The sequence below is a fragment of the Rhineura floridana genome, chromosome 5 (genome assembly GCF_030035675.1).
Source record: "Rhineura floridana isolate rRhiFlo1 chromosome 5, rRhiFlo1.hap2, whole genome shotgun sequence".
In the NCBI taxonomy this organism is placed as follows: Eukaryota; Metazoa; Chordata; class Lepidosauria; order Squamata; family Rhineuridae; genus Rhineura; species Rhineura floridana.
This window is the reverse complement of record NC_084484.1, coordinates 74,397,583-74,419,801: the sequence shown is the minus strand read 5'-3', so window position 1 is coordinate 74,419,801 and position 22,219 is coordinate 74,397,583. Positions and strand designations below refer to the sequence as shown.

General features: G+C 40.7%; 1 protein-coding gene across 1 annotated transcript in view; it reads left to right on the top strand.

Moving 5' to 3' along the window:
• Nucleotides 1–12,932: 12,932 nt before the first annotated feature.
• Nucleotides 12,933–22,219, top strand: part of GPM6B (glycoprotein M6B) — a 144,725-nt gene continuing 135,438 nt past the window's right edge. The window contains exon 1 of the mRNA XM_061627151.1: nucleotides 12,933–13,399. Within this exon, the coding sequence (XP_061483135.1) occupies nucleotides 13,396–13,399 (4 nt within the window). The 5' untranslated portion in view covers nucleotides 12,933–13,395. The remainder of the gene's footprint in view (nucleotides 13,400–22,219) is intronic.

Below are 22,219 nucleotides of genomic sequence, written 5' to 3'. Positions count from 1 at the left end.
TGTTGTATTTATACATACAAACACTGGCTCTATATCGCCTTATCCATGTGTCTGAACCATGATAGACACTAAGATAACAAAAAGCACACATTTATCAATGCAGGTTAACCACCATATTAGAAAATGCCTGCCTTTACAAATACCTCTACCGAGGAGTAAGCACTCTTCACTGATTTCCATTGAAATTATTTTCTTAGACCCATCTTTTCCTGGTGTAATTTTTCTGTGGATCAGGACCTGCAGGAGGAATCTGAACACGAGTTGGATGTGGCCTAAGTCCCCCCACCTCAGCTACTCTGACACACACACACCGGAATGGCCTTTTTTCAGGCCTTCCACTGGCTTCTGCCAGCTCTCCTTATGCTGGGCTTGGCTTCCCTGCTGGACCCTCAGCTGAGCCAGGATGAGGGTTTATGCCGGCAGAGCCCTGCTGAGTTGAGAGTCCACCATATCCAACTCCCCTCACCTGGGCATAAATAGCAGTTAGATTGTGCCCCAAGTCACCCAAGCTCAGGGATTTCCAGATTGCACTCTGCCAGAAAAAATTTTTATTGAAGCCAAGAAACCCAGAAACATTTGGGGGAGATATGGAAGGGGTGAAGATTATCCAATATCAAATTAAAATTAAATTAAACCTCTTGACTCTCGACCTCAACTCTGTCTTCCACACACATTAGCTCTTAGCTTAGTTTGACTTCTCCCTCCCTAACAAAATTCTGTTTCCAAAACAAGGCAAACTGGATCACACTTTTCCTTCTTTATCAGTTACCATTGACTACAACAACTCTGTCTCTTTGTTGCCTAATTATGGGGATGGGATCAGCTCTTCTTGGCCAATCATAGCAGGGGCTCTGATGGAGTTTCTCCAGCAAAGCTTATTGGTGTACCGGATGAATTAAAATCCCCTCTCTCCTCTTGCAAGCTAAGATTTTCTAGAGTACACTCCACTAGGAACTTCATCTGTATCCTTGTTTCCACTGAGATGAGTAGGCATTGCACAAAGGTAGTTATCTACATTGCTATGGTGATGCAATGGTGATACTCTTGGCCGCAACTACTAAAAGGAGAACTTGAAAACGGATAGTAACTTTATGGATTGTGTAATGGAAATTATCACTGCATAGCATTAGCAATAGGTACAATCCAGTATGTAATCTACTATGTATTTTGGAAAGATCTCAAGAAAGAGAGAGAACAGCACAATAAACTATTACCTCAATCTGAGGCTAGCCATTTCACAGCATTTGCCGTTCTTATATTTAACATCTCCTTGACTGCTTACTGTCTCACCTGTTAAAATATAAAAGTGCCTTCTGAAAACAGCATTTTTTCTTACAAAACCATGCACTTCTAATATTAAGGGCCAGTTTACATGTTGAAGATCAATGTAATATCCTACAGAAGCAGGGCAAGCCTAGGTAACACTCAGTATTGTACAGCTCTACCACATGTATGAAGTAATGCATGATGCAAACATACATTCCTGAAAGTTGCCTAATTTCTGCTGCATCAAGGCCCACAGATCCACTATATATTTTGGAAAGGTGTTTGCTATGCGTTTAGACACCTCATGATATCATAACCAATTTTTTCATGATGATTCCTGAAATCAAAGAGCAGGTTTTTGTCTATGTTTAGATACTGTCAGATGCTATTTTGAGTCAAGATGACAGGCTAAAGCTTTCAAAACTGCATTAATGTTAACCACTGATTTCAAACCTCTACTTATTTTTTTGGTTTCTTAGAATTCCTGAGCAATGGTGGGTACAAGGTTGCTAGTGACAATTAAGTCTACATAGGCTTGAGTCCATTTTATTGATTGTATTTTATATATATATATATATATGCACACACACACAAAAACCCTTTATCTTGCTTACTCACACACCACAGTACAGTACCCCCATTTTACAAATGTTGAGGTGGAAGGAAAGGGAAGCTGGGAGTGAGTGAGTGACACTAGGAGGCTCACTGAGCCACAAGAGCAATTTGAATCTACACTGATCAAAGTCTAACAATAATCTCCATAAAGTTCTGGATGACCAAAATAATTACTAACCATTAGTAGATAAGCTTTCATGTCATACCACCCTAGGTACATGCTACAGACCTCAGTTACATATAGTGTTGCTGACTTTTGAAATTAATACAAATTGTGCATAGAGTAAGGGTAGAAGCATTTTGAGAAGTTGTAGCCCCATCTGGGCCGGCCAAAGACATTCTGCTGGCTGAGGTAGACAAGATGCCACCGCACATTCCACACACAAAAGCTGACAAGATTGGCAGCTTCAATACTGATAATGGGACCTCATCTAGCACAGCAATGTCAACAGTTTTTTCATACTTGCCAAATTTTCACCACATGACAAAAAAAATTACCTGTGTTTTTGTGGGTAGAAAAATACACAACTATGTTAAGAATTATTTGTTGATTGAATTAGTAATAAATCTAAGTAGTACATGGAAAGCAGGCATAAAATCAGACTACATCTCAACTCCACCTCCAAATTTTTGTCCAATATCTGCAACCTATATTTTGATTTCACCATTTTTACTGCAGAAAAAGTTGATTCACAGAACCACGTTGACCCAAAAATTGAGAACAGTTTTGGAATTACTATTTAGAACCACAAACACATTTCCATTTAAAATACTATCCACATTGTGAGAATTTAATCTTTCAATATTAAGTGCTTTGAAGTAAAATGACATCCATCTCAAAAAGGTGCCTCTCCAAAGAAAGAAGCCTCACAAACTCTTCAGATACTTGAGCTGTAGATGTCAAAGGATGAATCTGTGATTGTTAAGGGTAGAGGGTGGACACTTTTTTGAACTGGTACATGTATAAAATGTAAAGCACCAGTCCGCCACAGATCAATAGTTATTTTGCCACATGTGAGTGGCGACCATGTTGTTGGACACCAGAGATCTAGCCCCATACCTGTGGACAGTAGGATAGCACAGTATACAAATACAAGGTAGCTGAGTGACACAACACAGCTTTGTCCCCCAATATCTCACAGCTGCTCACCACTCCACCTGGTGCCTGCTTGTTGCCTGTTCAAATGCTGCAATGCAACCACAACTCTAGCAGGTGTCAAATGGCAGTGCCTGATGGAATGTTGTGGCCTGGGCCGCCTATCTCACTCCTCACTCAGTCAGGGACCTTTCCCAGTTACACTGGTACAAAGCAACACGGCAAGTCAGCCTGGTCAGGTCAGGCCAGCAACTCTGTTGTTGTTCGGGCAAGAGTAAGAAGGCTTTGGATAAGAACAGAGTTAGGTTCTATTTTACTGTTTAGTTTTTTGATGTACTGATGTTCTTGTATGTTTTGCTTTTGTACATCGCTCAGAGTGGCTGGATAACCAGCCAGATGGGTGACTAATAAATCGAATAAATAAATAATAATAATAATAATAATAATAATAAGCAAGCCATGCTGCTCAGGAGCCAGAAGGATGGGAAATGCAGGGAGGGAACGGCCAGAGGGAGGCTTCTGCTGCTCTCCCCACCCCCCCACATCTTAAGCGAGAGATGGCTGCCTCAATCTATCGCAGGGATGGGAAAACATTGGCCCTCCAGATGTTTATGAACTACAATTCCCATCAGCCCCAGCAAGCATGGCCAATGGCCAGGGATGATGGGCACTGTAGTTCAGCAACATCTGGAAGACTAAAGGTTCCCCACACCTGACCTAAGGGCTGCTTCTGTTTCCTATGTAAGAAAGGAAAATGACCTCATTAGATCCACTGATATATCTATAATTTCCTTTGGTTAAATAAAACTTGCCTCCCAAAATCTACAATATGTTTATTCTGCCATTGCTGCTGTGACAGAGTTTTCTGCTCCTTCAGTGCACCACAGAGCTTCCCTGCACCACCCCATTAGAATTCCTCAGTCAGTTCCAAAAAAGTTCAGATTCAAATAAATTAATATTCTTCGTCTTTCAGGATATTCTCAAAAACTGCCTGTTCCCTTGGAATCTATCCAAGCTTTCTTCTTTGCACCGTTTCTCTTTATTCTTTTTATCTGCTGTCAGACCAGCTACATTTTGAAGTAGTTCCCACTTGTTTGGGTGCTGTAGTACCTCAGCAACAAGAGTCTGTATAAGCACTGCATGATTAATTCACTGAGGGATCCAATCACAAGAAGAGCTGCATTGTTAACAGGGAAAGTTGTGTCTGCATCATCATCTTTGGTCACAGCAAAGGAATTGCAAATGATTAGTGGAAGGAGCGTCTGGCAAAGTTTTAATCTTCCATTGTGAAAGTTGCTCACTAAAACTGCCTCACGTTCTTTCAGCTGAAGCTTTTTTCTCCTGACTGCAGAACAGCTGCTACACAAATTTTCTAAATAATTAGTTGTCCTTCCAAAAAAAGTCTCAGATGATGTACAGAAGGTCTTCTGGGGAAAAGGTACTCTATCTTAGTTGTCCAAAGCGATTAAATCTTATGCTGAAAAAGAACACAACAGCAGCAATTTTCTGCTGTTATAGCTATTTTAGACAATTGAATAGTTTTGTGGTAAGCAAATGTAGCAAAACAAGTTCTTTACACAGAAACACCATTGTTAAATATTTACTACTTCATTGATGCTGGATAGAATTAAACAAAATGACTCTATAGGCCAAAACTTGCATTGCACAACTACCCATCTTCAGTTAACTGGAACAATCTGCATGGACCCAGAAGGCATGATTTAATCAGAAATGCTGTAGTATCCCAACATACGTATTTTGCAGTAACTAAAAACAGGTTTGCAACCCAGTATGTATGAAATCACTAATGCAACACAGCTTTGACTTGTAAAATCAGCTGACATCGCACCATCCTTTTAAAATCTGACATTACATCAAGAGGGCTTGAAGATGAATTCCCCGGGGAATCAATTTGTGTCAAATAAGGCTGTGTTTTAAACTTAAAGTGGGTTAGCTAGTAGCTACAGGTTACAGAAGGACAACACACAAAAAGCCAACAGAATAAGTTAAGATGATAGCTTGTAATATATCATATTGTTGGATAAAATGCAGGTTCTTTTGATGGCAAAAAGAATAAGATTTATTGTATTTACATGACAAAAAATATCTGCCACTTGATTATAATAATATCTTAAAATGATTTACAAAAATAAATAAAACATCAACATTATCAAGAAGATAGTAAAAAGATATTTAAGAACATTAAAATATGAATTAAAGTCAACAGTAAGGTAAAACCAGATTAATGTACATGTAACTTCTACATACCTGGATAGGCTTGCATATACAAAAATGTTTTAAGCCAGCTCTGGAAAAAGTACAGCGAAGGGGTCTGGTTGATGCCAATAGACAAGGAGTTCCAAAGTGCAGATGCCGCAACACTAAAAAATCAATTTCTTACAACTGCAGAATGAGTATTATGTAGCACCTACAACAGTGCCAGTTCCACAGGTTGAAGCAGTCAAGTGGTCATATATGGGGTAAGGCAATTCCACAAATAAATTGGTCCTGATCTATTAGGGCTTAATATGCTAATGGTATCACTTTGAACTGGGCCCAGTAGCATAAAATAAAAAAATAGTATTTTAAGCCAATGAAAAGCTCTCTGAAATTTCAAACACTTCCTGATTTTGAATTTCCACAAATGACTTATTTATTTATTACATTTATATACCACCCCATAGCCGAAGCTCTCTGGGTGGTTTACATTAATTAAAAACAATAAAAACAAATATACAAATTTTAAAACACAAAAAACAATTTAAAAACACAATTTAATTTTTTTTTTTTTAAAAAATTAAAAACACATGCTAAAATGCCTGGGAGAAGAGGAAAGTCTTGACCTGGTGTCGAAAAGATAACAGTGTTAGCGCCAGGTGCACCTCATCAACGAGTTCATTCCATAATTTGGGAGCCACCACTGAGAAGGCCCTCTCCCTTGTTGCCATCCTCCAAGCTTCCCTTGGAGTAGGCACCCGAAGGAGGGCCTTAGATAATCATAGTGTACGGGTGGGTTCATTTCGGGATTTAATTCAGCAAAATGACAGTTATCATTTACTCTGTTGGATAATATTTACTACTAGTACCGCAACAATACTTCTTGTGCCATTATTTTCCATTGGAGGCAGTATGCCTCCGAATATGCTGGGAATCACAAGTGGGGAGAGTGCTGCTGTACTCAGTTCATGATTGCAGGTTTCCCAGGCATCTGGTTGGCTATAGTGAGAACAGGATGCCGGACTATGATGGGCATTTGGCCTGACCCAGAGGGCTCTCCTTATGTTTGTTATGGATAAAATAACATCAAGGACAGCTGCCTTCACAGGCCAATTTATCTGAGATGTTTTGTGGATTTGCTCCAAAGTATTTGAGGTTCACTGGCATTGTCCTTTAAAACAACAACAACAAAGTGAAACCCCTATGTGCAAGCAGTAATAAGCCCCATTGAGTTAAATGAGGCTAGCTCCCAATTTTTTTAAAAAATGGTGAGAATTTAGCTGTAGTATAGAGCTTTAACCAAGAACATGTTTTCCTTTTAGTAACCCTCATATTTTGTACTATGGCCCACAACATGAAATGTTGTTTTGCTATTCTCATCTTGGACACAAATTGTTTAACCACAGTCAAATTCCAATGTAGTCAACATGGGGACAGGTCTGCACTGTCTTCAAAAGAAATGAAACACCAGAAATGGTATGCATTTTAGAGGAAACAGCATTTTTAGCATTGGCCAGTACAAGAAGAAAAATCTCTCATTTGACTCAGCGGAAGGAATGTCGTCTACTAAGCAAAAACAGAAGAGCAGGTAATTTCATTTGCATGGAGAAAAAGAACCAAAATAAGCAAGCGCTAACTATAAAAGAGTTTGCAGCTGCTTTTTTCTTTTACAAACCCAGTTCAATCAAGGCTACTGAAACACACCATTAACTAACTCCTCTGGCGTATCCACCAGTGAGGTGCTGAGTCAGCTTTCAGTTCTAGTTGATTACATTTCCAATATATACAGCCATGCTTTGTGGTTCTTCTTGTTTTCTGATGGTTACAAGTCCAAATTTACTGTTGGAATGTTTGCACTTAACAATTTGCAAAGCAACGGAGATTGGGTTGGGGAGAAGAAATTGGAATAGATCATTAGGAACTGGGGGAGAGAGGAGATGAGTGGCAGGATGTGAGGTTTTTAGCTTCCTCCTTTCAGAACTGGTGCAAAAAAAGTGGAGAAAAGATAACACCACATTTTCTTTACTTTCAGGTATTCAGGAGACATTAATAATAACGATAACAACAACAACAATACCTCACCTACATGGTTCAGTCATTTCCATGAGTTCTCAGCCATTCACATAGACTTAATGGCTAGACTGATGCACAGAGACCAGTTTCCAGTTTTATTAACCTCCTCCCATCCCTTTGGGCAGAAGTAAGAGATACCCATAGAAACCAATGAAGAGCTCCCATTTTGATCTCCAGTTTTAGGACCAGATTGTCCAATTGGCTTCAATCTTATACTGATCATTTGTGTTTCTTGTGTAGAATACAGTAATGAATTCCCTTTTAGGTACATATTCTTTATATACTCTTGAGTCACAAAGACATTGTTTTAGCTCCAGTCTATAGCCCATGCTGGCAGGATTAGGGCATGCCACTTATTAGTGACATTCTAGTTACCATGCTGTAATTAACTCTGAAATGGTACTCACTAATTTCCAGATAAAATTAACTATGGTTCAGTGCGGGAAAAATTATGCACGCTGTTTAATATGCAACCATGATTATTTTAAGCAATCACTCTTCACATTTCCATACCAAGAAATGACTGAGGAAAATGTAAGACAGTTCTTACGTTATTTTACTCATTTTAATCATCAGTGTTGCCACATGCTTCTTAATTTATTTATTATGCAATCCTATACACACTTACCTGGGAGTAAGACTCATTGGACTCAGACATCTCTGAGTAGATATGTATATGGTTGCACTGTAAATGTTTCTTTTTACTCTGAGACACTGCTGATATTTTCATAGACTGTGTGATAGTGGAGATAGAACAGCCCTGTAGTTTATTAGATGAACATCTCAAGCAGATATTATCATCATTCTAAGATAAATCAAAACTTTAATTGTACCCAGCAGCAAGAACTCAAAGTTGTTAACAGTATCCAAGAGCTAGAATCCAAGTATGGTAGCTGACATTAAAGGTACAAATGTCAAAGGAGAGCTGAATTAGCCATCTTTATTGGAAATGGCTGGGAAGCTGATTTCAAAGCACAGAAATGGTATTCCTTTACCCTGCTGAATGGCAGCATAGCTCCAAATCATGTGTTTATTCCTATTTTAATATCTTAGGTCCCTACTAGTGAAACCATTGGGATCTTCAAAGTTTAAAAAGAAGTACATATTGGGATTGTTCCCGTATTATGAACAATTATAACAAGAAAGGGTTTGAAAAACTATTGTGAATTTATGTAATCCATCTCAGTATATCAGAAGCACAATTTATTTCTATTGCTATTTACTTAAAAGGTGTAATTATTCTCACATCCCAGTGAGAAAGGAACATAGGACAAATCAGTGGGAAAGCACATGATTTGCATGTGGAAGGTCCCAGCTTCAATTTACTTACGTCTTAATTAAGTGATGTCAAAGACATTTTGGAAAGCCATTGCTGGTCAAAATATGCAGCACAAGGAGAGATGATAGTCAGACCTGTGGCAGATTCCTGTGTTTTACATGTTTATGCATGTTTTTATACCTCAGCAACTTTTTTTCCTACTAAAGAGTGTGGATAGGTGTCTCACTACCCAAACTATGTTCTCATTTGCTTTTTTATATATAAAAAATTCCCCTGAATACACACCTTTCAACTGCTCTTTGCCTAATGCTCCTGAACCACATTAGTATTGAATCTGTGAGATTTAGGCTTTTAGTGCAGAATTTTATTTATTTATTACATTTATACCCCGCCTTTCTTTTCATTATAGAAACCCAAGGCAGCTTACATATGGTTCCCAGGCAGTCTCCCATCCAGGCACTGACCAGACCTAACCCTGCTCAGCTTCAGCAGGGTGCTGGCCTCATGTGCCTTCAGACCATAGCCTGGGACCAGGAATTGGGAGACTTGTGGCTTTCCAGATGTCATTGGGATTCCATCTGCCCCAGCCAGCATGGGCAATGGACTGGAATGACTGAAGCTATTCTCCAACAACATTGGGAGGGCCACAGGTTGCCCACCCTTATTCTAGTGGGACTAGAAATCACCTAAAATCTTATTGGATCATGTATTGTTATTACTTAGATTTTAGCTTCACTCCTGTGCAAAACTGCTCTTCCTCAATTGTACAAGTGAGAGAGAGGTAACCTGCACCCCTCCAAATGTTGTACTTTAGCTCCCATCAGCCCCAGCCAGCATGGCCCATGGTCAGGGGTGATGGGATTTGTAGTCCAATGACATCTGAAGGGCCACAGATGCCCCAGCCTTGATGTCAGCTTTCTCAGTACTGCAAACTGTTGGTGAACAGGCTGTGTCTTAGGGGTGCTTGTAATTTTAACCATATGTCACTGGCAAGTGTCTGCCTTTATCAAATTGTGAATTTGCCTCTGGCTGTAAACAAGGCCAAAGTGTTTTGTCCTTGGTTTGCTGAAAGAACCTGAGAAGTAATAGAGACAGCCAGCTTGATGTAGTGGTCAGAATGTTGGACTAGGACCTGGGAGACCAGAGTTCAAATCTGCACTGAGCCATGAAGCTCACTGGTTGACCTTGAGTCAGTCACTATTGCTCAGCCTAATCTATCTCACAGGGTTGCTGGGAGGATAAAATGGAGGGATCTCCTTAGAGGAAAGAAAGAATATAAATATAATAGAACAATAAAAAAATTACGCAGGAGCTGAGCCTTTATCTGGAACTCACAGATGACTGCAAATGAAGGACAGCTGTCAGTGGCTGAAACGTGCTTAGGTGAGGGGCTCAGCTGGAAAGGGTATGCACTGTTCACTTTTCACTGGATCTCCACTACATTTTTAAAAATTAAGTTAACTACAATGCTGTGGGCTACAGAAAGCTTGTTTATGGCAAGCTGCAATTGCCATGCCAAATTCTGTCATGATGTGCCTCCTTTATGAAGGTGGTAGAGCCATAACAACTGTTTCAGCTTCTCCCTCCTTAGTCTAAGTGTTGCCCTTGTAGAACTCAGCAGAGAACAGGATGGAAATCAAACTAGAATTAGTTGGCTCTTCCTGTCATTGGCTCTAATTCCACCTACTGTTGGTTTCCCTGCCTTCTGCCCTACCAGTCCCAAACGGCACCAACACTGAATTTAAAAACACTATAAAAACAGAGCAGATGAGCAATAAAGCAATAATGGAGAACACAGACATTTTTATAAGTCTTGATGCTTCTAGATTTTTATTGCTGAAAGCTTCCCCACCCCCACTTTCTCATTCACAGTGGTTGAGAGATTTTGACTTGACTTTCACTGCAATCAGCTCTACTAACTGTCTTTACTTAATAAGATATCAGTGAATTGAAACTTGGAAGTCTCTTGGCTTGTTGAATAACAATCTGTATTTGAGCAGCTGTTCTTTATTCACTCATTTAGGAGATCAGAAAAATACCTGTCTCTGGAAGGGATATGTGAGAAAATAATAGAACTAAAATGTTCTTATCACTCTTTCTATGGAATTCACTACAATAAGATGTAGTAACGGCCACCAACTGGGACAGCTTTAAAAGAGAATTAGATAAACTAATGGAGAATAAGGCTATCAATGGCTACTTTAATTGCCAGAGGCAGTATGCTCCTGAATACCAGTTGCTAGCATGAGTTGTTGAGAGTTGTTGCTTGTAGGTTTCTCACTGGCATTGGGCTGGCCACTGTGAGAACAGAAAGCTGGACTAGATGAGCCTTTCACCTGATCCACCAGTATTCTTCATGTGTGTGTAAACCTCTGATTTTTGTGCGGCTGGAATGTAGCCTACTGTACAGAAGAAAAAGCCCCCCCTTCCTCCCCCATTTAGCCTCTGGTCCTGCCCATCATCACTGGCATATGGACCCTCGGTAGGTTGCCCACAAGGGAGTGCCATCCTATACTGCAAAAGTTTCTGCAGGTTTCACTTATAAGTGCCACCTATCCAGCTGAATGAGAGCAGGGAAATAAGTTCAAGACATAGTTCAGGAAGGATGCTTATCAATTGAAAAGGATTCTGAAGAAAGATGTAGGATGCAAATGGATGCAAAAGGCATATAAGGAAGTGGAAGCTGAAGGAACTGGATGTTGTTGTTATTTGACATGTATACTGGATGGACTGCCTTCAAGTCGATTCCGACGTATGGCGACCCTATGAATAGACTTTTCATGGTAAGCAGTATTCAGAGGGGTTTGCCATTGCCTTCCTCTGAGGCTGAGAGGCAGTGACTGGCCCAAGGTCACCCAGTGAGCTTCATGGTTGTGTGGGGATTCGAACCCTGATCTCCCAGGTCGTAGTCCAACACCTTAACCACTACACCACACATGTATAAACTACCAAAAAATGTCCAAGAAAGTTCCTGCCCAGAAGCTCATAATCTAAGATATACAGTCTAATAATCTAATCGACACAACACAAAAGGAAAAAGGAATGAGGACAGAAGAGGAAAGCAAGCATTGGAGCACCTATTCTTTCAGGGTTGGTCTCTCTCTTCTTGCCACAATGATCTTCCTGGTAGGCACAGGATGCAGCCTCCCAGGGACCCATGGTCGCCAGTATAACTTGAATTTTAAAAAAGACAAAACACAAATGATCATATACTAGGGACACAAATCCATGGGTTTAAATGAAACTGTAAACTGACTGGGCTCGGGCAGTTTTATTTGTTATGCTCTTCACAACCCATAGCAAATTATACGTCAACTAGTATTTGAACTGCTGCTAGTAGCTTAGATTACAGGAAGGCAGGCTTAGGACAATTACTAGGACAAACCTAGATGTACAATGCTGCCAAGGGGTGGTGCAATCTTCATCTTTGAAGGTTGTTGCTGACATGTTAGACAGATGGTTGTCAAGGATACTTTAGGGCAGCCTTTCCCAACTAGTGGGCCACCAGACTCCCATCAGCCTCAGCCAGCATTGCCGATGGTCAGGAAAGATAGGGATTGTGGTCCAACAACATCTGATGGCCCACTAGTTGGGAAACGCTGCTTTAGGGCATGGGTGGAGAACCTGTGGCCCTCCAGGTGTAGCTCCACTTCAACTCAGGTCAAGCCAGCAAGGCCAATGGTCAGGGATGATGAGAGCTGTAGGCTAGCAATAACTGCACTGCCACAGATTCCCCATCTTTGTTACAGGAAGTGGGGAATAAGAATTGCCTTGCAGGATCATACCAAAGGTTTCAGCAAACCAACAGCTCTCAGACAGAAATCCCTGTGGTGAGTTAGATAGCCATCCTCTGATGTTTGTCGTCATGTTTGATAACTGGAGATATCCTGCCTCTCAACAGGGAAGACCCATTTTTACATATCGTGGCTGGCAGTGGAACGATTCCCACTGAATTTATTGGGGCTTTCTCTCAACTGAATGTACACAGGGCATCCATGATGTGTCTACACACATATATTATATGCACCCTTACCTGGGAGCAAGCCCCAATAAACAAGGTAGAATTTACTTCTGACTCAAGCAAACATGCATAGGATTTTACACCATCTGTCACAATATCTCACAATATGGGCTTGATAGACCTTTGGTCTCACCCAGCAGGGCTTTTCTTTCCCTCCTTAGGAATTTCTGCTTAGGGGAGTGCTGTAGCTCAGGGGCAGAGTATCTGCTTTGTCTGAGAAGGCCCAAGGTTCAATCCCTGGCATCTCCAGGGAGGGCTGCTTAACGTCCCTTGCCTGAAACACCTGGGAAGCCGCTGCCGGTCGACGATAAATGGACCAATGGCGTGGCTCAGTATAAAGGGGCTTCCTATCTTAAAGGCACACACAAACATTACTAACTCCTTTGAGGTAGAATAGATTTAGGCAGGAGATACTCTTCCCCACAAGGGCCAGTTGGCTGCAAGGCGTACAGAGCCACACTCTGCACTGGAAGCTCCAGGCAAGTGAGGTTTCCCCACGCTACCTTGTCCCCTTACACAAGCGTAATAAGGGAAGAGCTGCCACTCCGTCGCCATCCCAGCGCCTCTAGGGAGAGCTCCAGCTTCCTCTCTCTACCGACCCCCGGCTGCCTCTCTGTGGTGGCTCAGCGCAAGCGCCGCCTCCTTGGTTGTAGCACGCCCGGAGGAGCCGCGAAAGCGGACCAAGGGACGGAGGGAGGGACCGGGCCAGCTGAGCGGAGGCGCCTGTCGAGAGAGAACGCCTTGCTGCAAGCCCGGGAAAGCCACCCTTGAAGGGCAAGTGGGGAAATCGTCGTCGCTAGCTGAACCACTTGCACGCCTACAAGAGCCATGGGTAAGAGAAGGGTTGCGGCTGCTTTACCAGCATTGCCTTAAAATGACTTTCGTGTTGCGACTGCCCATCCGTGCTCTTTATTTTGCCCTCTCCAGAAATCTCAGGGATAAAAGAACAAGCAAGCCCTAAGCAGGACCCAAACTTTGCGTTTTGTGTAGTTGTTCTAACAGACAGAAAGCGAGCCCGCTGAAAGCTGAAGTCTCCTTGCATCGCATCCTCTGACTTGAGAAGCTTCCTTTCCTCTGATTGCAGATGCTGGCTGGGATGAGAGAAGCGCTCTGCGTATGATCGAACGTGCCCTGTTCTTATGTGCGCTGCTGTTTTGGGAGGGAGGGGTGCTGAGTATTGGGAAGAGGTTGAGAGTTAGTTGACCAGGTGAAATTAAGCCCCGGTAGCCTTGGGTCTTCGGGATGCTGAGGGGGGTGCCTAAGGGGGAGCTTTCTGAGGTATCCAAGTGGGACAGGAAGGGGGAAATTAAAGAAGCTACAAAATACGGGGAGGGAGAGAGCGCTTAATTGTCAGGAAAGCTACCCTCACTTTAACTTTACAGTAGACAAAGCATGGTTACAGGCCTGCTTGCTGCAGATCACCTTGTAGTGAAATTTTGTCCCATGTTTAAAGCTTCTGACCAGAGTCAGACACAAAGGTCTTTGGGAGAACAAGCTTAAGATACGTATTTTGTTTTGGTACTTAAATTTGAACCTCCTGCAGTAGTCTTTACTGCCATGTGCATTGCACACATGGTACCTTTCTTAAAATTGTAATAAATCAGATTTAAAGTGTCTGTGGTTGGTTGGAACTGGATTTTGGAAAGGGATGGTTAGGGGAAATGCATAAGTATACTGCTTCATCATATTGAACTTTCTGATACCATTCTTGCTTTCCAAAATAATTTTGTCCACTAAACCCAACCAAGAATTCAGACTTGGCTATAAGTCATCTGGCTGGACTTGCATATTCGTTTAGGCTAGGCTTGTATGACTTTAAAGCCTGCTTCGTTAAACACAGTAAATTGATCTACTCAGAAAGACATGGACCTAGTGAGTGTCTTTGTGATAAATATTTCTGTTCTTTGTGCAAATGAGAACCCCCCCTTACCTTAACGTTTACTTTACATATTTTTCAAACAATATTTAACTACTTAAAAGCTTTTGAGTTATTGAAATAACAGTGCATTGGAGATCAGTCTTGATGGTTAAAAGAATATACTGTAACAAAGATTTTACTAATGCATTCCAGCTGTAGAATGCTTTTTACAAACATCAGAGAGATTTTTTTTGAGGTAATTGTGAGAATTAGACATGGTATAAGTTCTTTGTGATTCACCTAGGCATTTAATACTTGTACAGTCAGCATAAATGGCTAATGTACTCTTGAGACTCTGTTTTGGTATATGTGGTCGTCAAATAGTACATAGCATATGGAAGATGTGGTGACTGACTTGTATTAATTGCTGAAAGGACTTCTTCAGTGGGGGTCCTTTATTTCTTGGGGGAGGTAGAGAAAGTCAGCTGCTACTAGTCAGCAAGATTAAGCATAGAAATGGTAGATCAGACATAACTCTGATTTGCTGTGACTGAGTGATAGGAAAGGAAGTTTGTACACCTTTCCATAATTTATGGTGCAGTATATTCACTGTGTATTATTATGACCAAAATTTCATAGGTATTGTAAAAGGAATTTCTGGAGGAGTGTAAAAATTTTTTTAATTGAGAGTTTTTAACATTGGCTGCTCAAAGAATATTAGCTTATTCCTTCAAATGTATTTTGGCATTATAAACTTTAGTATGTTCAATATATATTGGGTCTCAGAATAACTGGGATTCAGCATAGAGATGGATGTCTGACTAGCTATTGTATAGTTTGCTTACAATAAACCAGTTCTCAAGGTTAAAATTAATTCTATTAGCTCCTGAGTAGAGCAGAGGTTTAAATAAAAGACAGCTTCATAAAATGCTGACACATAACATAGGTTAAAGAGAAGGTGAAATTGTTCAATTTTGCACTTTGTCAATAAGCTTTATTAGGACAAGACTGCTGTTTATCAGTTCATATCTCTGTGTTAGTGTACACATCCAGAGATTTGTTGTGGCATCTGGTTTTAATTTAAATTATATATCTATATGGTCTTGGTTGGCCAAAGTCAAAACGGATGTACAGTGTCAAATTAGCTGACATTCCCAAACTATGATGGATTCAATCTCCATTCCAGTGAAGTTGATACAAAAGTGCCATTTGTATTAATGGGCATGTGTTGGCCATGATCCTGCTTTATTATACACGTCTAGTGCTTCTGAATGAAAGATGTGCATTTCCACCTGTATAAAAAGTAATATCTAGCCAGTTCAGAGAGACCTAGATGAGCACTGTGGGTGCTGATACGTGTGTGTATCCAGATATTGGATATATTGGTTGGGTGCACAGGAGCTTACTTTCACACAGAGCTCTCCCTCACTGGGTTTGCTTGCGTATGTGGGTTCATGCTATTCATTTTGCAATTCCAAAATGCTATAACACATTCCTATTAACTTTTTCTAGCATGCCAAACAGTTTTAAAACTATTTTTGTTCATTTATCACAGCTTGCTGTCAGTAATGTGTATTGCTTGCCTCTTTGCAGCTATAGAGCAGAAATGGGCCACCATGCAAAAACCTGGAAGCAAGTCTCATTGAGCTCAGTTATGGCTGTGCATAGGGTTGTGTTGTTTAAAAAGCTAAACAAAATATAATGTAGTAATAATGTATTATAGTAACAGAGCAGAGGAGGTCTGCTAAGCAAGTGCTACCTGGCCAATGATATGTATCCATTAGTCTTAAGATTGAAATATTGGCAATTGAAATGGTAGCCAAACTGTAAAGGCGCCAGAATGATTTTATTAGATCCTGTGATATCTGCTTAATAGCTTTTATGCACAACTTGAAACTGATGAATTGTTATGGAATTTGGTAGACCATTGTTCTGTTAAGATTCATGAATGCTGTAAAACTTTATATGTAACTTTAAATGTTTATTGACTAACTAAATTAAATCATGGGACTAGAGCAGTATTGAAGAATATTGATTAAAATGTAGGAAGAGAAAAAAGAACCATAGAGTACAATCAGGATGATAAGGCGGGGTTAAAGAGAGTTGTGAAATGTTTCTTGATTTCTCCTGTAGTTTCTTCTGATGCTGAAGCTTAGACATTTTTTTGTTTTCAGTTAATAATTACTTAATATTACTTTGAGTAAAAATGGTTTTTAAATATTTTGTTATAAATTTGAGAAAGAAGAGAAGAACTTGGAAAGCCATAAAATGCAATGTTTACAGAGTTAAGTTGAATAACAATATAAAATTGATAACCCCAAATTATTTAAAATTCAGAGTATCTCAAAGCTGTACTGTATATTTGGGAGAAGAAAGTTCTTTTTGACAATATGTGAAAGAGAACATTTTAAAGAAAAATTAACTAATCAAATAAATCTGTCTAAAGTTACAATCCTAATTCCTGTCTAGTAGCGATGGAGTGTCACAGCCAGCACTGCATCCCAAGCCGCAGTGCTTGTGCAGAAGCTGAAGGGGGCGGGGTGGGCAGGAAGAGACAAAAATGCCCATTTGCTGTACCATCTCAGCTCTCAGGCTGATGCAGTGAAGTGGCCTGGACCAGGACCATTGCCATCACATGATAGCAGCAAACTCTGCACAGGATCCAGCAGATCCTGTGCTGGCCCCTCCCTGCATGATTTCAGGGATTTCCACTGGCTACTACTGGTGGGGATGCCACAAGGTGATGGCTTCTGCACCTCCAGTGTTTGGGTGGGTGTAATGGGGGTGCTCCTCCCTGGCTTTCTTCTGCTGGCAGAGCTGGGTAGGGTTGCACAGAGGGACACCTCTGGTCCATCCGAACTCCATCACGGTGGATCAGGGGTATGGATTGCTCTGTAAAGCAGAGGTGGTGAACTTTTTCTGGCTGGCAGGTCAAATCTTAATCTCTTCAGCCCTGGCGGGCCAACTTTAACAAGTGGGTAGGGCTGCTCCTTGAAGCTCCAGTTGTCAGAACTTTGAAGCACAGTGTAGCCCTTCAAACAGCCCTTTGCAAACATCCCCACACTGCCCTTTAAGCTTCTGAAAAGTGGAGATTTAAAGAGCAGTGTGAGGGGTATGTTTGTGATCACTTTCAAGCAGTGACACACTGTCCCTTTGAACCTTCTGGTGGGTGCACGCCTTGCCCCAGCAAAGGAACAATTGGACGCTCATTTTCTATTGTTCCTTTGAAGCCCCACTCTTGCCTGCCGCACACTTGATATCATATATGATGCCAGGTGTAGAGTGTGTCGGTGTGGCTTCCCAAACAATGGCCTTGCAGGCCAAGTTTGGCATGTGGGCCAGAGATTTCTCATCCCTGCTGCAAAGGGCTAACAAAATCATTCTTCCAAAAATATGTATATCACACCTGTGAAGTGAGGTCTTCAAAGAGCTCAACCTCCAATTAAATATTTTAGCTTTTGAGGCTTATTTATTATTTCTTCTCTGTTGTTGGCAAAGCCAATCTAGATGTGATGCTAAGCGTGTCATGAAGTTGCATCTTTTTTTAAAATAGTTAATAGCTTCTGCTAAGGGGTCACGTGGGAATTTTGATGCGACCATGGCATGTAGGAAGGACCCCAACCACTGTCCTAACAAAAAACTTTTCCCCACCATACAATTCTATTAGCTGAGGGGGTTGTGCCCATAGGCACTATTGGAACTTCTTCCCAATACTAACCGGACCTGCTTGAGGGTGGGGAAAGTAGGCAGTTTTTGTTGGGATAGCAGCAGGGAGGAAAGGGTTAACCCCCTCTTGCGTTCTGTGCTCCTGATGAAAGCTGGAGCCTCCCCCTGGTGGCTGTTAATGTGTACGTGTGTGTGTGTGTGTGTGTGTGTGTGTGTGTGTGTTTGCGCGCGTGTGTGTGTGTAAGACGCAAACTTCATGTGACACATCTTGTATCATGTCTCCTTTTGATCTTGTGAATATTTCTTGAAATTAATGTTACTTTTTAAAACCTCTAAGTTTTTATTATTTTAAAGTGATAATTGCAAAGGTTTTTTTTTAAAAAATAAACAAACCCCTTACATTACAGTTCTAGCAAGTGTACCATTTAGTTACTGAATACATTTTTTGGCCCAGACGCTTAACTGCTGCTTTGACAGTTTTAAGTCAGATAAGCACCATTTGGGACAGAGATAACACTGGAGTCTTGCTTGCAATAGCAAGAATGTGAAGATGGTAAGCAAGTGGACCTTTGTCCAGCACAGGATGGGAAACATTCAGAAATGAGTTGCTCTGGCCGGGGCTGTTAATCTAACAGTCCTGATCTGAGAAGAGAAGAATGTGGTTGTTTTAGAACTAACGACACAATAAAATATTTGCTAATGTTGCATCCAGCCTGAAACTGTCAGTGGTGATCAGAACATTTATTTATTTATTTAACAGTGTTTTTACACTGCCATATCATAGAATACCATGGTGACATACAACTATAAAACATAAAACACCATTAAAAACAATGCAAATAATTATTGAAGTGACCAGCTAATCAATTTAAACAGCTGCAAAGGCCTGTTGGCATACAAAATGGTCTTCAAGAGACTCCTGATAGTCAAAAGCAAGGGTGCTTGCTGAATCTCTGCTGGAAAAGGGTTTCATAGCATAGGACTGGCGACACGAAATGCCCCACTTCTGGTTGAACACAGGGGGGAAACTAACAGTCCTCCTGCAGGTGACTATATACGTCACCCAACAACTAAAGTATAGAACTCGCACTGTATCCAGTATTCTTAACTACCTGGGTTATTGATGTGTCCTGCAGTTATAAAGGGAGTTTGATAGATTTTACTAAATGAGATCATGAAAGTGGGGGATGGGAATTAGATAAGATGCTTATTTTGTAATGCTGATGGTTAGCTAGCAAAATTGTTGCATATACTTAATGTTAAACTAAACAAGTTTTGATCAGATAGCCTTATCAAGGGATAAACAAACTAAAAAAAATTGCCCAGTTACGTTAAGTGTTAGCTTGGACCCTTGGTGTTACCAGTTCAGAAAATACAATAGTATAAAAGACTCTGAACTCCGTCCATCTTTAAACACTTTATTCTGGTCCTCAGAATGCAGATTGAGTTGTGAAGACACTCCTAAGACACCTTAGATGAAACTAGGCATCCCAGCGGGAGCTTCAGCACCCAAGACTGTCTTCGTGCTTTTGGTAACTGAGTGGACACCTGGTTTACCAACTGATAGATTTGGAAATGAAATTTTGTAACCAGCTTATAAAGTTGACTACATCGGATTATTTTCCAAGTCTCATGGTTGTTTGTTTGAATAATAGATCAGACAAGCTACCATACCCTTTTGAGGCAATAGTAGCCTGTGCATCAAGGGCAGGTAACTCTTCTCAAGTTGTTGTATTGCCCAGCAGGGTTCCCTGGAGTGCTGCTGAACCAACATCCAGACCTCAGAGCCAATCTTATACCATAGTTGTTCCCTGTCATGTTAAAAGCAGAAGGGACTCTGAGAATTTTAGAGAGGACATGTATATACTCTGTGGGTGCCAATATATATTGGCATGCCTCCTATGTGCATGCAAATGCCTTTTAATGACCGATGATTGCACAACACATCTCCTCCCTCTAAAGCAAGCTTAGGAAGATCTTGTGCCAGAGGAATAGTTGGAACTGGCTGCTTGTTAACTATCCATGTGTTTCTAACTTTCCTTCCCCCACCTCCTCTTTCAAACTAAACCCTGTTACATGCATGAGAAACAATCTTGTAGCCAGATTCCTTGGCATGAAACCTACTAAGCTGAATGGGTTTTGAACCAGCAGAACACTGGGGTTTTCATAAGAGAAGAGGAAATGAGCAGGCCAGTCCCCCCCCCCTTTAAAGGACATAGCGAGAGATTACCAAAGAAAAGTTGATTATACAAACACCAGCTCTCTGCATCACTTTCTTTTCTGGGAAAACTAATGCCTTTTTTTTTAAAGAAAGGGGGAAGATGACAAACACTCTTTAAAGCTACCATTTCAAAAGATAACTTCAAAAGAATCAAGTATATAGACTTTTTGCCACACCAGTACTGCTGAAAAGTTGTAACTAAAAGTTTTAGTTGTAACTAAAAGTTGTTAGTAACTAACGCCATGCACATCATACTTTTCACTGTCTGAGAAAAGGCTCCTATGTACAATTTGGACTGGGAAAAGAAAGACAAATGTGTTTGTGTTTAAACTGTGCTTTCTTCTTCTGAACAGCTGGAGGCAAATCCTGAAAGAAAAGCAGCCCTCTTTCTTCCTATTCAACTGTACATTTTGTCCAGGCAGGATTAAAAACCCTTTGTGAGACACAGTAATGGTCAAATCTGATTAGTATTGGTCATTATCATTGGCTACATTTCAATTGTGGGATTCTTTGCTCCATTCTGCTCTTGAATCCTTTCTTGTCATATGAGTTTTTTTTCTGATCAACTTAAAAATATTAATCACTGTCTACCCTTGCCAAAAATAGTAAAGCAATAAAAATCCAGTGATCTTGAAGTTTTATTGCCTTTTTGTTTGGTCCTTCAAATCTCATTTGAATTATAAAATAAGGAAACCAAACCTAGCTTAAAAAATGAACATCGCTGTTTCTCTGTGTGAATTATCATACAACTGATTGCCTATTCTTACAATGTAGTGAATCATGATACCCTTTTAAAGTTAAGGATGAAAACATGCTGGGCTGTAGAGTTCAAACTATTATGAGAGATCCTGAACTTTCTTTGATCAGCTATTTCTTGAATAAGTTCTTTGTTCAAGTTGGATGACAGAACTTGATACTTCAGATTGTTTTAATAGTAGTATATATCATTGCATGTTGAACTCTGTTTTGTTCTGTTGCTTCCTTACTTACTGAGAAGACCATGGTGGATCATGCTGATGACATTTCTTTGAAGTACTGAAGAACTCTACACTTTGTTTTGTAAAGTTCTTTAACTGAGCCTAAATTCCACTGAGTTCTGTTCATGCAGATTTCTAACTTTACATATCAAGGCAGCACTGTTACATGAGCACCTACAGACTAGGTTATTGTCCCTATCTTGTGGAATGCTGAAATCAAATTTGATCTATGCTGGACTAGGATGGGTCTTCCAAGGAGCTCCCTGCCTGTGGCTGGGATCAATTTTGGGATCAAATTTACTTTGGTAGATTCTGGGGAATAATGTAGATATAGGGTTGCCACCATTGTGCCTGTGAGTGCCAGTGTACCTGCAAGTATCTCCTATGGTGCCATGAAATGTCTCAGCAAATATCCCCTCAAAACAACATGAGACATTGTTTGTTCTTCCTGCTCAACTCCTAAGTCTGCCTTCTCTACATTAAACATGCCTACATTGGATGCTAGGATTGGACATCTACCCTCCTGTTCTGAGCAGAGGAGTGGTGCAAAGAGCTTATTTCTGTGAATGAGTGTCATGGTGGCTAATGTAGGTGTCTTTTTCCCATTAATAATGTGGCAGCCATTATGTGTTATGCCGCAACCCCATGGCAGCCATTTTGTGATTGTGCCCATGGCCCACTCCCAAAATTCCAAATTTGTCCACTGATCCAAAAAGGTTGTCGGACCCTGATATCAACCTGATACAGAACAAGACTGAAGAAAGAGTGTTGTGTATCCTTATTTTACTACTCCAACAAGGCAGAATTTAAGAGGACAGATGGTAAGGTATGTTGTACCTGTGAAGATTATAATGAGGATCTAGCATGAAAACTGAGTGCTACCTCCACTGCTTAACTTAATGCAGAGTATAGTGTATAGTCACATTGGCA